Source organism: Cydia fagiglandana, chromosome 12 (assembly GCF_963556715.1).
Source record: "Cydia fagiglandana chromosome 12, ilCydFagi1.1, whole genome shotgun sequence".
In the NCBI taxonomy this organism is placed as follows: Eukaryota; Metazoa; Arthropoda; class Insecta; order Lepidoptera; family Tortricidae; genus Cydia; species Cydia fagiglandana.
In genome coordinates, this window is record NC_085943.1 from 10,167,606 (window position 1) to 10,185,919 (window position 18,314).

Sequence of the window (18,314 nt, forward strand, 5' to 3'; positions counted from 1 at the left end):
GTATTTGTGGCGTGCCTTGCCTTAAGGGACATCATCAGCACAATATACGAGTATGACCCATGTGCAAAAGGACCCTTTAGACATGGAGCGCCACGTTTAACTAAAGAAATATTGCACGCATTAAGTGTAGATAGATCCTGCGGACAGGGCTCGGAACCGGTATTTTTTGAAAACCCCGAAATAGACCAATATTTAGAATTATTTTATGCTCTTTACGTAAGACTGGATCATGTATTTAGGTTACGAATTTGTGTTATCAGATTGTCCAATTAAAAAAGTAATAATAAACCAAAGAACGAAAAAGAACGTAATAATACCGGTATTTTTGTATGGAGCAAATACCGGTTTCCGAGCCCTGCCTGCGGATGCAGTTTTATTTTTTATATGTACTTGTACGTGTTTTTTCGTTTCGTTAATGTATTTAGTAAAAGGTAGACTCTTTGATTATAATTTTATGACATTACCGATTAAAAGCTGAACCATATCAGCGCGTGCACGTGCACACGCCTGTGTAGTTGCTTTATGTACGATTTCCACCGACCGAATGGAGTCGGGCCCCGCCGGCGCGCATTTCACAATGTGCTTATACATTGTGTATGGCAGATCCGGTGGAGTCCGTCCGGAGACGTCCGCGTCCGGCTTGCGGCCGCACCAAAATGTGAAATGCGGTCCGACGCCGCCTCCCGGGCCGTGGAAACCGTACATTAGCCGAGATGCATTTTATGTGTTTCAACCTTTAAAAAAATTGATCTTCGTATTGATATCACTGGCATCACTGCCATGCCACTAGTGTTTGTTTTAAAAGTTTAAGTGTCTTTTGTATCAACAATTTGTGGCTTTACATCAGAGAAGGGTCCTTTAGGCTTTATCTGTCATTAGGACGTTTCTATCAGAATTTTTGTTGAAATTTCAGATGGAAACATCCGCGTCCTTACTGCACTTGAAGCATAAGGATTTCTGTGATAGAAAGCCACATTTTAACTAATTTTAATAATAGTGTCATAGATTTTGTATAATTCTAACATGATTATTGTTTCTATAATTACATTAATTACATGTTTTGTAAAACTCACTCTGGGTCATTCATTAGTCTTGTTGGTACATATTTTTATTAGGTATTTCGTTTTAAGTGGTAGAATTGTGGCAAAGATTAAGTTTTTCATTTAATTTTAATTATTTGTACCAAAGATAAGTGGTGTTCCGTGCATTTAAAGACTGCAAATATATTATGTTGTTGATACAAAATTTATGTTTTCATTTATAATCTGAACAACAATTATTACGGATTGCTTCAATCCGTTGTCAGAAATTGACTTAAGTACAGTCACCTGCAATAATATGTTACGCTTCGAAGGCCGCAAAAATATCTGATAAGGGTCTTATTTGTAGAGCCATAAGAGCGTGTCACATATTTTTGCGGCCTTCAAACAGTAACATATTATTGCAGGTGACTATACTTAGTGACCTCAAAACATGGCAACATACAGCGATTACAGCGCCATCTTATTTAGCTGTCAAACTCGGGGGCACACCTTACACAGCACCTTATTCAATTAATCAGTCTTTGGTATACTTAATGCAATAGAATACTAGTTTGTTCTACTATTCATCATCATCATCATTTCAGCCTATATACGTCCCACTGCTGAGCACAGGCCTCCTCTCATGCGCGAGAGGGCTTGGGCTATAGTCCCCACGCTAGCCCAATGCGAATGTTCTACTATTAGTAGGTCCGTAAATAAATAAATCGACTCGCGAGGTTTTGTTTACATTTTATTCAATATTATAGGCACCTAAAAAGAGACCATAGATAACAAATAATTTACCTGTACCTTAGTATAGTATACCTCAGATGTCGTGCATAATCCTTTACCATCGTAGTTTCTCGGAAACCTTCGTATTCGTACCTATTTGTCATGCCATTTCAATCAACCTCAATACTGTTTGTACTGAGACTAACTGAAATAGCATGGCACGTTCGTACGTTTCTGTGAAAATACTATGCTAAAGGATTATACCATACGTCTGCACCTTGCACCTTCTCTCTCTTCTTCTTCTTCTTTTTGTCTGTGTGTGTGTCTGTGTCTTCTTTAGGTATTTAAATAAAAGTAAACAAACAATTTGTAAAATTTCGTGTAGTTATAACATTTATTGGTTAACCGACCAAATACAAAACCGCCTGGACCAGTCACTGAACGACCTGACTTTAACCTACATTATTTGATCATGTAATGTTTTAATCTACCCTCAACTGGCTTAAGGAGCCATTGGAGGGTATATTTTGTTACCTTTTATTTAAATACCTAAAGATACAGAGTATACCTACGCGAGAGTAATTAAATATTAAACAAATATGAACCCCTTAATCTCTTAACGGTTCTAATTTTTAATTCAAGAGGCATCAGGTACCAAAGAAGGTAGGTACTTACCTACTTAAATAATAATGGGGCATACCTTTTCAGAAATATAAAAACAAATATCACATTCCTAGCTATCAGGTGTATGCTGTTGCAGATACAATACCTACGAAATCACTTCTTAATGTGGAGTGATTCTGAAAATTGATAGTGTCATGATGAAATTCAAAGTGATTTTCGGCATGACCTACCGAATTAAGTAATATACGAATACCTACTGTGACTAATATATACCATAATAAGTAGATACGTTTGCACAAAAAATACCTATGGGTCGAAGTGTATCCGCAAGGGCCCCCGAAAACAATAAGATACTTGATAAAAATATGGAGTCCCTTATTGATTTATGATTGAATTATTATAAATATGATGTAGTATGTTTGCCTATATTTAAAAGACTGAGGTAATGTGAAAAGATATTAAATCTTTTTACAAAAACTCAATAATAAGTATCTTTTGTGAATACTAGTATGTACCTATATCAAGTCAAATAAGTTTCATTTACAAAAACTCAATACATTTTTTCAATAGGTATTGGTATCAAATAAATATACGAGAAAAAGTAAAAATACTAATCCCTATAGGGATAATAAGAGTAGAAACCTAATAAAATTGTGACTTGTTTAATACTAAACTTATATAAATTGAACAACAAATTTTAAGTAAGTAGGTAACTAAAGTAATATTATTAACCTATGGAACATCATACACAACTCTGGTCATCTCACTATTACAATATTGCCGCTGACGGCTATACAGTAATATGGACCAAAAATAAATTAACATTTTTTTGGGCATACCTATTCTTAATTTTAACATACGTTTGCGTTTCTCGTATATTTTGATTCGTTTTGTTTTAGTTAAATGATTGTAGTTTTCATTTTTAATAAGGTTTTGTAAAAGATGAGTGTGTAGTAAGAGAAATATTCCTAAAAATTGTTTGTATATTTTAAACCGGCGGACCGGTTGCACCAACCATAATTAACGGACTTTTCAACGTCAATCGGCAGTGAACTATGAAATTTCCTAACAATTTAACGGTGACAGATAGTTTGGTGCAACAGACCCTATATGACAGCTCACAAGTCACAACTTCACAAGTAATAAATAATAACTATCTTGCAAAAGTTTGGCGTGTGACACACGACTTAAATATATGTTGTTATACAACCCCCAAAATGTAAAACAGATCACAAATATAAAGGCTACCTAGCCTACAAAATATACATTATATAATTATGTATTTAGAAACAAACGCACAGCAACACGTTGCAAAATTGAACCCACACATATGGGGCATTATCTATGAAAAGGGACCTTATTGTCGATGGCGCTTACGCCGCTCAGCGTCGTGCGGCATTGTATTAATATCGGAGCATCGTTAATAATGGCGTAAGCGCCATCGACATTAAGGTCCCTTTTCATAGATAACGTCACATATTATTTTTATAAAATCAAAGACTTCGAAGAGAAGGTACTTACAGTCAATTGTAAAAATATTTGGCGCACTCATCATACTCAAAAATATGTCCCATTTCTCATATCATATGTCAGCGAAAGAACATGGAATATATTTTTTACCGACTTCCAAATCTAAAAGGAGGAGACGAGGTTATCAATTCGGTTATACAGGGTGGAAAGATAAGTCGGGCCCTGGAGGGAAACTACCTTAAATCCTTAAGCTGGCTCATTTCACTTACTTAAAGGAGACATCCCTTTATTTTTTAAAATTATCAAAACTGCATTCAAAGATTTTCTAAAACTCGCTTGCCTCGCCCGGAACCGACTCGAACCGACTAAAAATTCAAAACTCGCAATTTTAGTCTACTAGTCGATACAGTTAATGACTTATCTTTCCACCCTGTATGTGTTTTTTTTGAGTAAGTTGTATGCACCTTCTACACTTGACTGTAAGTTTAAAAAAAATATAATTACCCAACACTTGTTGGCATATTAAGTCAATCAAACCAAAACATTTTTAATTTCAATTATGTGCAGTTGTCTGTCGCAAAATTTTACGATGATTAAAGTTCAAGGTAAAATCTAAATATATTAAACTACATTTACAGTAGTCCATATGTGTCTTACACATAGTTCTGCATAACAACATCAATATATTGACAACATAGTCTACAAATATACTCCGGCAAATAGACTTTTTCAATAGAAAAAGGCGGCAAATTAAAAAAATTTAGGCACACAAGTTCGACTTTACCTACAAAATTTAAATTTCACGCCTTTTTCTACTTACAATTTAGTTTGTCAGATTATAATAATTACTGATGTAGGGTAATTCGTCAATAACAGGCCACTGTTTAATAAATAATAACTATTCACCTATAAATAGAATTCATTTTAGTATCAGCGTATCAGGTGGCCAGTTATTGACGATTTACCCTACACTATTGGGGTATGAGATGAGCAATCGACTATTAAGTATATCAGTCGTATTAATGCTAACTTGTAATGGCTCCTCTTCACGTTGGGCCAACGCCAACGCCAACGAGGGACGCATTTATGCGTTAGGAGCAAGTGATATTGCTATCTCATTCTACCGCATGGCTGCGTCCCTCGTTGGCGTTGGCGTTGGCCCAACGTGAAGAGGAGCCTTAAAATGCGCAGAGTCGTACAGTCGGACTAAGCTTACTCCATTTGCAATGAATAAGTGTGGAAATGTCGCTATGAATGTCAAATTTCTACGATGACATGTCGATAGGTAGGTACTCCACACTTGATTCTGCCAAAGTTGGTGCAGAGGGCCTACCATGAAAAACGAAAGTTTTCGTTATTTTATTATCTGTCTCAATTGCTCTTGCATATTCGAGCGATAGAGAGCCAGATAAAGAATTTTCGATATTCGTTTTTCGCCGTATGGCCTCTGGGTTAGCTTAGACGGACACGGCCTCTATATTTTGTCTTTTTAGTCTATGGCAAGAGACCGGAATGAATCCACTTCTGGGACGTCGGCGACTAATTCTTTCTTGGAGCCCTTAGATTTCTTGGATTTCTTCTCGGGCGCTCTCCAAAGGTCGTCCTTGCTCAGAATTTCCCTAGAAAGAGAACAAACAAGAGTTATTAACAAAATATCTATACGAGTTCATGGCAATTAAACATCAACATCAAACATTTATTCAGTAAATACCTACCTAGGCCATAGGGGCACTTTTATGGCTCCTCTACACGATGGGCCATAACGCCGGACATTCCAAAGGACGCATTTATGCGTTAGAGGGAGCAAGTCATATTGCTATCTCATTCTACCGCATGGCTGCGCCCCTTGGAATGGCCGGCCTTGGCCCATCGTGTAGAGGAGCCATTACATGTCATATTTTACAAGCAATAAAATAACAAATAAGTAAAAAAAAAAAACAATTACAAATATGGAATCAATGAAATATTATATACTTTATTAGAGATTTATAAGTATCGTCTCTAAATGTCGAAAACAAAAATAAAAATAAAAATATCAACACAAATAGGGGAGTGCGGGGACAAACGCAACACTAAACGGTAAACTATTGAATAACTTTTCGAATGTTTCAACTACATACCTATGTTTTAAGAGGACGTTATGCAGCCTCTTGTTGTAATACTCCAAGGATTCCAGGTTACCTCCAAAGTCTTTCGGCAGCTCGTCTCGGCTGAAGTATTTGAACAGAGTATCTGACTTGGGCACGTGGAAGTGGATCTGAAATTATACAAGATTTCTAGTCAGGAACGGTATAATTAGTTAATACTAAAGATTTGAGCTGGTTTTGGCGACTGACTTATCTTCCACAGACAAGTCAGACATCATGTTTTTTTTCTTCGTGTGCTTTCAGCGAGTTTGATGTTCTCCTACAGTTTTAGAACGCTCCCTTACCTGTTGATGGGTTTGCCAACCTTGTGGCCTAAATCGGAAAATTAAACTTGACATTGAGTCTTCACGCCGACAGGTGCTGCCCTCTACAGTCCAGAGATGCCGATTTTTTAGTTAGACCAAGAAGAAGTCTCTAGTGATTTCGATAGCCCACACAGGGCTAGTGTTATTTTAAACGTCAAACATCAATGATGACGTATAAATAACAGTTGCACTGCGTCGGCTATGAAATCGCTGCAGACTTCTCTTGGTCTAAGTCTAATAACAGCGCGATAACTCGATGCTTAGCCCCCATTCGCACGACAGCTTTTTCAACGCGCGTTAAAAAAGCGTTCGAATGGCACAAATGGATACATGTGTATTTATTCACACGATGGCGTTGGCGCTTTTCATTAAGCGTTGTTGAATTTTCATCTTTAAGCCTTGGTCGTTAAATCGAAATTAGAGTGCGGACAGATTCAAGCGCTTTTTTAACGCGTTGAAAAAGCTATGAGGGCTTACCATTTCGCTCATATCCCTGTTCATGAACTGCTTCATGATTGAGAACACTTTGTCAATGAAAGGCGGCGCATTGATCACGTGGACTTGCTTCAGCCGAATCGGCATTGCTTCCTGGAATAAAGAAAAATAACAAAATTATTGACATAAGAAAAAAAAAGGACATTCTTACACAGATTGACTAAGTCCCACAGTAAGCTCAAGAAGGCTTGTGTTGTGGGTACTCAGACAACGATAAACTTCATCATTCATCATTTCAGCCTATATACGTCCCACTGCTGAGCACAGGCCTCCTCCCATGCGCGAGAGGGCTTGGGCTATAGTCCCCACGCTAGCCCAATGCGGATTGGGGACTTCACATACACCTTTGAATTTCCTTCGCAGATGTATGCAGGTTTCCTCACGATGTTTTCCTTCACCGAAAAGCTAGTGGTAAATATCAAATGATATTTCGTACATAAGTTCTGAAAAACTCATTGGTACGAACCAGGATTGAACCCGCGACCTCCGGATTGAAAGTCCGACGTCATATCCACTCGGCCACAAAACAGATAGGTACAGAAATCAATCTACATACAAAGTGCGCGCGAGCAACGCACACATAGACACTGCTCACGGACACGATATCTCGGACCGATTGGGACCACTGCGAGCGCGAGTGCCATCCGCTTGCGACACGCGTATGTGAACTTTTTTGTGCAATAATGGAGAAACAAAAAAAAAGTTATTATAACTGTTCAGTAGATGATTGTTTAAATCCAACATTAAACGGTTTTTTAAACTACCAGTTTAACAATGACATTACAATTAAAATATTTTAGTTATTATTAATTTCTATTTCCATTTTTCCCATTCCATATCCTCAACAATAAATCAAACAACTAGATAGGAGCTGATACGAGTGCCACTACCACGACAGTTTTTTGTGCATAAGCTATAGTTAACAACCCTAGAGCGACCGCCGAGCGTAGGTATGAGAAGTGAAGTACATACATGTGATTGACTTCTGTACCTATCTGTTTTGTGACTCGGCCACCACTGCTTTTTAGGGTTCCGTACCCAAAGGGTAAAACGGGACCCTATTACTAAGACTTCGCTGTCCGTCCGTCCGTCCGTCCGTCCGTCCGTCCGTCCGTCCGTCTGTCACCAGGCTGTATCTCACGAACCGTGATAGCTAGACAGTTGAAATTTTCACAGATTATGTATTTCTGTTGCCGCTATAACAACAAATACTAAAAACAGAATAAAATAAAGATTTAAATGGGGCTCCCATACAACAAACGTGATTTTTGACCAAAGTTATTTTTTTTTAAATTAAAGTTACAAGACTATATGGTTGGATTTGGGGTTGAACAAAAGATATTAAAATTTTACAGAAACGGTTTTTTTTTCATCTCTCTAGCTCTAAAAATAAAGATTTTAGACCCGGGTCAAATTTTTATTTTTCATTTTTTGATTTTTTTTTTGTCCAAATCGGTCCCAAAAAAGGTCTATATATACGGAAATGCATTATTCGTTTAGTACTTTGTACTAACGACAGCTCAAAACTGAAGTCCATTTTGCTTTATCTCTTACCGTTTTCGAGATATATCGTTCTGAAGGTACGAATTTACGAAAAAACTTTGCTATTAACTCCATCAGGCGCTGATGACTTTTTGTATGGATATATTGAAATCCGACTCGCACTTGACCGTTTTACATAGATTAATTTTTTAGTGTTCCGTACAAAACTTTGTTTACGGAACACTTATGGGATCACTTCGGTCTTGCAAATCAGTTAAATACGTTTTTCTCAGAGACCGTTTGACATAGATACCTAAAATTTGGAACAGTTATAGCAATTACCACCACTCATATTGTAAATAAGTCAAAACTGCTTATTTCTTATTAAAGGGGGAAATTTAGGGGGTAGAGAGGGGTAGGCTGAAACTTTTTTCATTTGTAAGAATCGTGTGGGGTACCATTAGAAAGCTTGAAAAAAATTGAGTCGATGGACTGATTTTGACTTCATTTTAGACTGCAATAGTTACGTCAAAAAACGCATTTAAAGTTGCAAGTTTTCATACAAAAAATTTCACCTCTGTCCTGGCGATTTTCGCGAAAACTATAGCTAATAGGCAGCTGACCAGTCAATACCCAACTTAAAGAAGCATGGAGACGGCGGGAAAATTATCAGCTTAACTTTATCTTTATTAGTTTTTCAACTGGAGCCTGGTCTTTGGTTGCTTAGGGCTAGCTAACTAATGCTTACACTGGTCATTTCATATTACGCAGTAGCTTTAATGAGAAAGATCCTTAGTTAAAACTTTGGCATTGAAATTTATGACTTATGTCTTTGACACAAAGTTTAATTCTGCTTGCTTATTTTTGTGGGATATTTAATTTTATCTGAATAGCCTACTATAAGTATGAGAGAGATCTACAAAATACAACCTTATTGTATTGCAAATAAAGTTTAAATTTCGAACGGGCTTTCCAACCAATGGACTAGGTATCTCAAAAATATGAAAAATTCAAATTAAGAATTCCGTTCTTCACTGTCGTTGTGTTTTTTTTATTCACAATATGACACATAGAGTTTGTAAAGCGTATAGAGATAATAAAGTCATTTAATATTTATTTACAGCTATGGCCTCATCTATAGATTTCATTGAGAGTATCTGATTCGTCGAAACAATATACACAATATTCGGAAGGCTGAGCTCTGCGTAAGACCAATTTGAAGGTCCGAAGCGCAGTGTTGCCAACTCGGATTTTGAAAAACTGCTAGACTTATGTCTAGATTATGCCAAAATTATGCCAAAGTTTTATGAAATATGCTAAAAAAATGCTAAAATGACAACTTGAAATTAGATACTTAAAACACATACATTTTTCAAATTTGCCGCCTTTTTCTACTGACAAGATCTGCTTGACCAACTTTATATAAGTAATCCGTCGACGTCCATCCGTCCACAAAAGTCAAAATTCATATGAAAATATGAACCACATAAGGCGATGGCGCATATTGTTGCTGCCAATTTGGTGCAAACTTTGCTTAGACTAAATTATGCTAAAAAATATGCCAGATGCTAAATGGAAAATTTTGGTGCCAAAGCAAGTGAAAATATTATGCCAAGTTGGCAACACTGCCGAAGCGTCCGACAGACGCTTGCCTCCCGTAACTTTTCCAAGTATTTCAAACATAGATATATAATATACAAAGATTCCGTCTAAGCGAGCTGTTACTGTTACCACTTTTGTTTAGTGTACGATTAACAATGTGGCCCACCTTGCTGTAGCCATGTCGATAAACTATCGACATTTCTTGCAATTTTAATTTTACTTCAAAGGTTTAACGATACTTAAAATGAACAAAAACACTTTTATCGTTTATTGTGGTTATCAGATCACAATTTTATCGTCACGCGTCACGCCCCCCAGCAGGGAACCAAGGGAAAGTTCAGCTATTATTTAATTAAAATACATAAATACCTACTAAAATATGTGTTCCGCAATAATTGAATTATTTTATTATATCATAATATATTTATTATCCATTAGCATTTCAATGATGTTTAGGTTTAACGAAGATATTGAAGCTTCAATTAATCGCTATTTCGTTCCGCCAGGCGTGGGCGTGGCTCACTCCGCTTTGCTACAGGTAGCTAAAAGTACATCCGTTCGACCCCCATTTTGGGGTTTGCCATAAGCTGCGCGTGGCGCTGTCGCCATCCAGCGGCCATATCTGTGCTGATCGTGACAGACGCGTTTTGTTAGAGAGTGAGTCTTCTGTACCTAGTACTATTATTTATTCTGCGGTTCCGCTGTGTAGCGTTTATCGATATATAACATTATTAAAATCGAGTTTTCACATCCCTAAAAGAGCACACATATACGTTTTTACGCACACATACACAACCTGGTTTCACCTAAAACGATAACACCTTGATTTGAAGTCCATCTTGTCAACAGTATGGTTGTCCTTTTTTGACAAACGGCATTTTTAAAAGAGCGAGGAGAGAGAAATGATACTAGTTGCTGCGCCGTCAAAGAGAACAGGCAACGTTGGGGCCTTGATTTTAAAGTACAAGTGTCTAAATCGCAAGATCCAAAGGCTGAAGTCGCGTTGGGCCGAAAGCCCGAAGCATCCAGGAGGTCAGTTCTAAACACAGGTCATTAGTACAAGTGTCTAAATGCGAAGGCCGAAGGCTGAGCTCCGCTTAGTCACTTATCTTATACTATTGTCCTGTGTTTAAGTACTAACATCCTGGACCCTTCAGGCCTTCGGCCCTACGCGGAGCTCGGCCTTCGGCTTTCGCATTTAGACACTTGTACTATTGTTCTGTGTTAAAGCACTGACATCCTGGACGCTTCGGGCCTTCGGCCCTACGCGGAGCTCGGCCTTTGGCCTACGCATTTAGACACTTGTACTATTGCTCTGTGCACGCGGAGCTCGGCCTTTGGCCTTCGCATTTAGACACTTGTACTATTGCTCTGTGCTAAGGCACTGACATTTTGCTAAAGCTCTGCCTTCGGCCTTCGCACTTAGACACTTGTACTGTTGTTCTTTGTTTAAGCACTGACATTCTGGACGCTTTGGGCCTTCGGCCCTACGTGGAGCTCGGCCTTCGGCTTTCGCATTAGCTGTCTACACCACTTTTCACGTCAACCATAGCGCCTTTGTCCCGGATACCGCCTGTCTCCATTTTTTTTAGTAATATTCCGAATTCCATATTTACATATGTTGTTGAAAGTTTTTTCAGCCACCACAAACAAATTTTGTCTCAGAATTAATGATATATTAAATATGTAGTAAAAACTACAATGGTTGCGAAACTATATGGGTTCCTATATATAGGGTACCTAATTGAATACGGTATCCTAAAAACAGGCAAACAACCCCTGTAAAATGTAACGATGCGAGCGGTACGATATCGTGAACGTAATTTAAAAAAGCGGGTAATAATATATATATCTCTTTCGCACTAATATGTCAGTACGAGCGAGATGCATAGAAAGTAAATTACGTTCACGGTAGCGTTTATGTCAATGCCAAACTGATGGTAGCCGTACGGAACACTAAATGCCTCGAGCTATCTCGGGCTTGGCCAAATTATTTTTTGTAATTTCGGGTTAGTAAGTTCGGGTCATGATTTATATGGTAATCATCATCATCATCATCATCATCATCATTTTCGCTTTCAGTCGCCCACTGCTGAGTATAGGCCTCTCTTCGTGTGTGTACGCCACTTATATACATGCATTTATGTGTATGGTAATATTTAGTAAGTGACATGGCATAATGTATATTGACATAATCTGTCAAACTGTCAAATTTGTTTTTTTTTTGGCTGCTATTTAACTGATCACCAGATTTAATAAAATTTAATACCAAAAAAATCTACTTTACCACCCTAAAATAATGAATGATCACCAAAATTATAACACCATTTTAATGTGAAATGATTACCAATTTTATTACATTTTACTATCCTATTAAAGGAAATGACACCAAATTAATCATTATTAACCCAAAAATTGTAAATAATTACCAAATTTCAAACCCCAATTTAATGTCAATTGATAACCAAATTTTTACATCGTGCTATCCTATTAAATAAAATGACACCAAAATAATCATTGTAAACCCAAAAATAGTAAATGACCACCAAAATTTGAACTCCATTTTAATGTAAAATTATAACCAAATTTTTAAATCTTGCTATCCTATTAAAGCAAAGCAAAATTTTCTAGTAGCATTTCGTTTCTGTATGGGTTGCAGTTCAAACCTAACCTAACCCACTTTTCTAGTAACATTTCGTTTCTGTAAGGTTCGCAGTTCAAACCTAACCTAACCCACTTTTCTAGTAGCATTTCTTATCTGGAAGGGTCGCAGTTCAAACCTAACCTAACCTACTTTTCTAGTAGAATTTCGTTTTTGTAAGGGTCACAGTTCAAACCTAACCTAACCCCCTTTTCTAGTAGCATTTCGTTTCTGTAAGGGTCGCAGTTCAAACCTAACCTAACCCACTTTTCTAGTAGCAATTCGTTTCTGTAAGGGTCGCAGTGTTAACCTAGCCCAATTAACTGATAGCAGTACAAACCTAACCTAACATACTTTTCTAGTAGCATTTCAGTATGCCTACCTAAGTTATGCGGTGCGGGGTACGGGGGTTGAGCGGGAGGGGCTAGTAATTTTGGCATCATTTTACTTTATTTGGCAATATGTATAAATTTTTTGGTATCATAGTGGTTTATTTAGGTGAAAATATCGCATTTATTTGGTCTTCAAGATTTGGTGATCATTAATGATTTTTGGTAATCATTCAATATATTTGGTATTCGAATACAATTTGAAGTGCAGTCGTAATTAAAATGGTGGTACATTTGTAATTTTAGGCCTTATTTTTTTGGTGTTCAGTAATTTTTTTTGGTAAGCATGATTTTTTTATTTAGGGTACCAAAGTATTTTTTGGTGGTCATTATATTTGTAGCCTTTTTTTTTGTCAAATTTAGTGTAATAGTACATTACTACAGAGGCCGGGACGAAAGGGGTTGCCGGCCGAAGACATATAGACGGCCGAGCGAAGCGAGGCCGGATAGGTCTGAGCGCGGGCAACCCCATTTCCCGCCGAGGTATGTATAGTGCTTTTCTCAAACATGCAATGAAATCTGTCTGTCCATGCTGTCAAATCCTTAGTACAAATTGTAGCGCCTGACTTGGTAGTTATATTTAACAACAGTGTCGATTGCGGCGAGTTTCCTGATTTAATGAAACATAGTAAAATAACTCCTTTGTTTAAATCTGGTAGCAGCTCTGACCCCACTAACTTTAGACTAGGGCTCCCGGTATCCGTGTTACACGCCGAAACGAATACCCGTGTTCTTAAGACCGGCGGTGCTAAGAACACGGTTTACACGGAACCGCCGGGATCCGGATACGTATCCAAGAAACGTTCCCAAGAAACGTTTCTCAGATACGTATCTCCGTTTACACGGGTACTTAACACCGGCCCGAACGGATCCGACACAGTTTGAGCCAATCAATGCTCTAGGTCTGGGTATGCAAGGTCTAGTATTGAATGTTGACTTCAGATGAACTCGTTTGGCGTACGAATTTTTCAAAATTATTTATAACAGTTTTTTAACACATGTGTTAATATAACATATTTTAGCCAACTATACAATATATGAATGGAAGTATTAGGTGTCCCTATTGTATTTAGTCTACTATTTGTAATTTTAAACCTACCCGTCCCTAGTTTAGATCCTTAATTTTTTTTACTATTATTGCTTTTAAGCTAATTTCATTACATATTACATTTCCATCAAAGAAACACATTTTATAAACATCAAACATCAACATTTATTCAGCAAATAGGCCACAAGGGCACTTTTACACGTCAACATTGAATTTACATAAAAGCAAAAATAATAACATCAACAATTTTATAAAATAAAACTAACAATTCAATCTAACGTATTACAATACCTATAATGGTGTAAGTTATATAGTTTCGCGTACTACCTACTACTACTTTGTGATTATTTGTTATTTTTATCAATTACCTAACTGTTGCGCGAGAACAACAAATCTACCAACGATGCGGCATTTGAAACGCAGGATTTCACGCGAGAACTTTAAAAACCCATGCTACCTTGGTTACCTTGCAATTATATTGTTAAATACATTAAGATAGATCTCAAAATTGGTAATCATTCATGTTCACTTGGGTCACTTTCCCACTAGTGCTCAGGTAATAAATACCGGCCGGTGGTGTTCCATTCAACGTGTTGTTTTCAAATTCCCTTTTGTCTGATATCGCCGAAAACAAGTAGCGTACCAAACCATTATCAGACCTGCCATAGCCAATTATAAGCTTTATGTCGGTGTAATAAGGAGAACCTGTCTACACATACATGAAATTGTGACAAATGCAGCGGCTAAAATTAAACAAGCAAATATGTATATCGAAGCAAATGATTTATTAATAATAAACCATAAAGTATTAGTATTTGAAGTCTTATACAAAATACTATTTTGATAAGTAGCATAGGTATACTGTATTTCTAATTTTCTACTGGTATTGCAACATTGCAAGCAAAAACTACCTGCTCAGAAAAGGGTTATGTAAACCGTTTGTTGAATTTCGACTCTATGAACCACGGAATAAGGTTTAGATATGACGAAAACTCGTCATGAATCTTTTGTCTATTTATTTGTAGCTCTTAAGTACGGGCGTTCGTTCCTTAGCTACTCCTCAAGGACGTGTCCGGAGCCACGGGTAAATAAGATCCGTTTCTTCGAATACCCGTTTATCCGTGGAGACGGATCTCAATTACACGTTTCTTAATTACACGTGCGGAACGGGCCAGAAAACCGTGTACGTGTTATTCGGAAACGGGTATTCGAAACGTGTAAACGAAACACGGAGTCGACCGCGAGCCCTACTTTAGACCGATATCTGTGCTACCAACATTCAGCAAAATTTTTGAAAAATTAGTTCTTTCACAATTAGTACGACATTTTAACGGCAATAATTTAATGCATAATAAGCAGTTTGGTTTCACACGGGGTCGCTCAACAACCGATGCTGGTGTTGAGCTAATTAAGCATATTTTCGATGCCTGGGAGGAGTCACGAGATGCTTTAGGTGTCTTCTGTGATTTGTCTAAGGCGTTCGACTGCGTTTGTCATGAAACATTGATCAGGAAACTACACTATTATGGAGTTAGAGGATCGGCACTGAATTTACTTAAGTCCTACTTAAATGGTAGAATACAAAGGGTCGATGTGAGTGGACAGCGATCACCGGGGTCATTGGTCTCTATGGGTGTACCACAGGGGTCAATATTGGGGCCTTTCCTGTTCCTTATCTACATAAATGACTTGCCATTCCTTGTAAAGACCCACCATGACATAGTATTGTTTGCAGACGACACCTCACTTATTTTCAAAGTCAAACGACAGCAACAAGCGTACAATGATGTAAACGATGCTATTTCAAAGGTAGTAAATTGGTTCAATGTTAATAATTTATTGTTAAATGAGAAAAAGACTAAATGTATTCAGTTTGTCACTAGTAGTAACGTAAGGCATGTGCAAACAAGTGTCATTGTGAAGGATGAGGAATTGGAATTAGTTGATAGTACAGTTTTTCTTGGTATAACTTTAGATTCTAAACTTCAGTGGGGTCCCCATATTGCTACTCTTTCGAGTAGACTGAGTTCTGCAGCTTTTGCAGTGAGCAAAATCCGTCAGTTAACTGATGTGAAAACAGCTCGATTAGTATATTTTAGTTACTTCCATAGCATTATGGCATATGGTATTTTACTGTGGGGCGGTGCTTCAGAGATAAATACCATTTTTGTTCTGCAGAAGCGGGCTATTCGAGCAATATATAAATTGAACCATAGAGACTCACTTAGAGATAAATTCAAGGAAATTGACATAATGACAGTGCACTGTCAATATATTTATGAGAATATTCTGTATGTACATAAAAATATTGTTAATTTTAGGAAAAATTGTGACATTCATAATATTAATACTAGAAATAAACATAAGCTCGCAGTGCCCTTCACACGGCTCCATAAAATTAAAAAATCATTCATGGGTAATTGTGTAAGATTTTATAATAAACTTCCAAACCATATTACTGAATTATCAATTAATAAATTTAAAAATTATGTAAAGCGTAAACTTATTTCTAAAGCTTATTATACCACACAAGACTACATGAGTAATAAAACAACGTGGGATTAATGGTGACTCGAAATAGATAATTCAATGCAGCCCATCGACACCCCATACTTTGATAAATTATGAAAGCCCTTGTTACCAACATTGAGGCATAGAAATAATCTTATCGAATTAAAATGACTGCTGTTGCATTTTGGTGGCACATACCATACTTGCTTTTAACATAGACGTATTATACTTACTTTTCTTTAGGTTGGTATGATTGGTAGTAAAACGTCAAACGTCATTTGAATTGTCGTGAACGTGAAAATACGTGGTTATTTTTTATTGTAATTGGTAAAATACTTTAGCTGTTATTTAAATGGGGGCCAAATCTTTAAGGAAATGTGAAGTTTGTAGTGGGTGTGTAAGAAGACTAACTACTGACGCATTTTTGGCCAAATTTCCAACTTGATCCGAACAGGTCGGTAAACTGATGTTTGTATGCAATATTTTCATTTTTTACTTTGAGTCGTTAACAGTTACTAATTTAATTAGTTTTAGTCGTGTACAATCCATGATTAAAACGAAAATATTTTGTGAATAAAGTATTTTTAAGTAAAAAACTAAGTAACCTATGACACGAATAGTGTACGACCAATTTTATCGATAATCTCTTTATTTCAGATGTCGATTATGGGCAAAGCTGAGGAAAAGGAAATGAGGATTTGGCGTATTTATTTACCTATTCAAAAGCTGAATGGAAACAAGTTCATTTGTGGAAATCATTCTCCATCCAGTGCCTTCAATAAAAAGGGACCAGATTAAAAAAGAATGCGCGCGAATTCAGCATATTGTAATATGCCTACTTGAATAATAAACTATGTTATTTTTATCATGTAAAATAAAATTATTTATATATATATATGTCGGAGCCTGACACCAGAAAGACGTATTGCAGCGTTATAGTTCATTATTTTAGACGCCTGTACCATACTGTATAGGGCTAATCGATTTTAAATAGCAATGTTGAGCTACGTATTATTTGGTTGTAACAAAATAAATAAAGTTGTGTAGAGAGTAACGCCGTCTATTGGCGCATTGTGGAAATAAAGTCACGTAGAGAGTAACGCAATCTATTGGCGTATTGTTGAACTAAGATGACAGGTAGAAGGCTTTGGAACGTCGAGAGATTTCTCTTGAGTGAGCGTAGGCACGAGTGGCATTTTTGTCGGTATGTTGGTAGACTGGTCGAGCAGGTTTGCCAACTTGACTTGAAGCGGGAGCAGGGTGGCTCCGCCGCTGGTAGTTCTTCTTGATCGGACCGCGCTAGAGATCGGACGTACTCGTTAGCCAACCTCGTGCCTAACTCGCTACGTTCCTGAAGGCTTATACCTGAAGGATTATTCTGATAGCTTATAGAATCTAGCGTTCTTTAACCATTTAGCTAAGTGTTTTATTTCAAGTGTTATTTTGGTTTCTTATGTTTCATTAGTAGCTTACTTTTGTGAAATAAAGAAAGGATGTGTTATGTGTTGTTTTAACTTGTTTTGAAAAGATTTGTCCCTCTGAGTTTGTTGCCGGTCCCATATCTAAATCTTCTTAGGTCAGATGTCTAGGGTTGTAGCCGGCCTAGTTTGACTTGAATAAAGATTTTAACGGTTTCATGTGATCTTTTTGTTTTGAAAGTAATCCGTTAACATCCTTAAAGAAATTAGTTCTTTTTATTATTTAGTACTGAAATATAGTAGGCACTAGTATGGTTAACGAGTCCGAATATTTATTTCATGCACTGGTAGCAATGGTAGGTATTGGTTTAGCTGTGAAGTAATACATCGAGATACTACCCCACGCGCCCACCGCCTTTAAGACCGTC

At 37.1% G+C, this 18,314-nt stretch overlaps 1 protein-coding gene across 1 annotated transcript in view; it reads right to left on the reverse strand.

The window, feature by feature from the left end:
* Positions 1 to 5,026: 5,026 nt before the first annotated feature.
* LOC134669566 (alpha-tocopherol transfer protein-like) overlaps positions 5,027 to 18,314 on the reverse strand; it is a 29,657-nt gene continuing 16,369 nt past the window's right edge. Inside the window, exons 6-8 of the mRNA XM_063527216.1 lie at positions 6,778 to 6,888; positions 5,969 to 6,105; positions 5,027 to 5,467 (exon numbers count right to left, since the gene is read on the reverse strand). Coding sequence (XP_063383286.1) covers positions 5,338 to 5,467; positions 5,969 to 6,105; positions 6,778 to 6,888 — 378 coding nt within the window. The 3' untranslated portion in view covers positions 5,027 to 5,337. The remainder of the gene's footprint in view (positions 5,468 to 5,968; positions 6,106 to 6,777; positions 6,889 to 18,314) is intronic.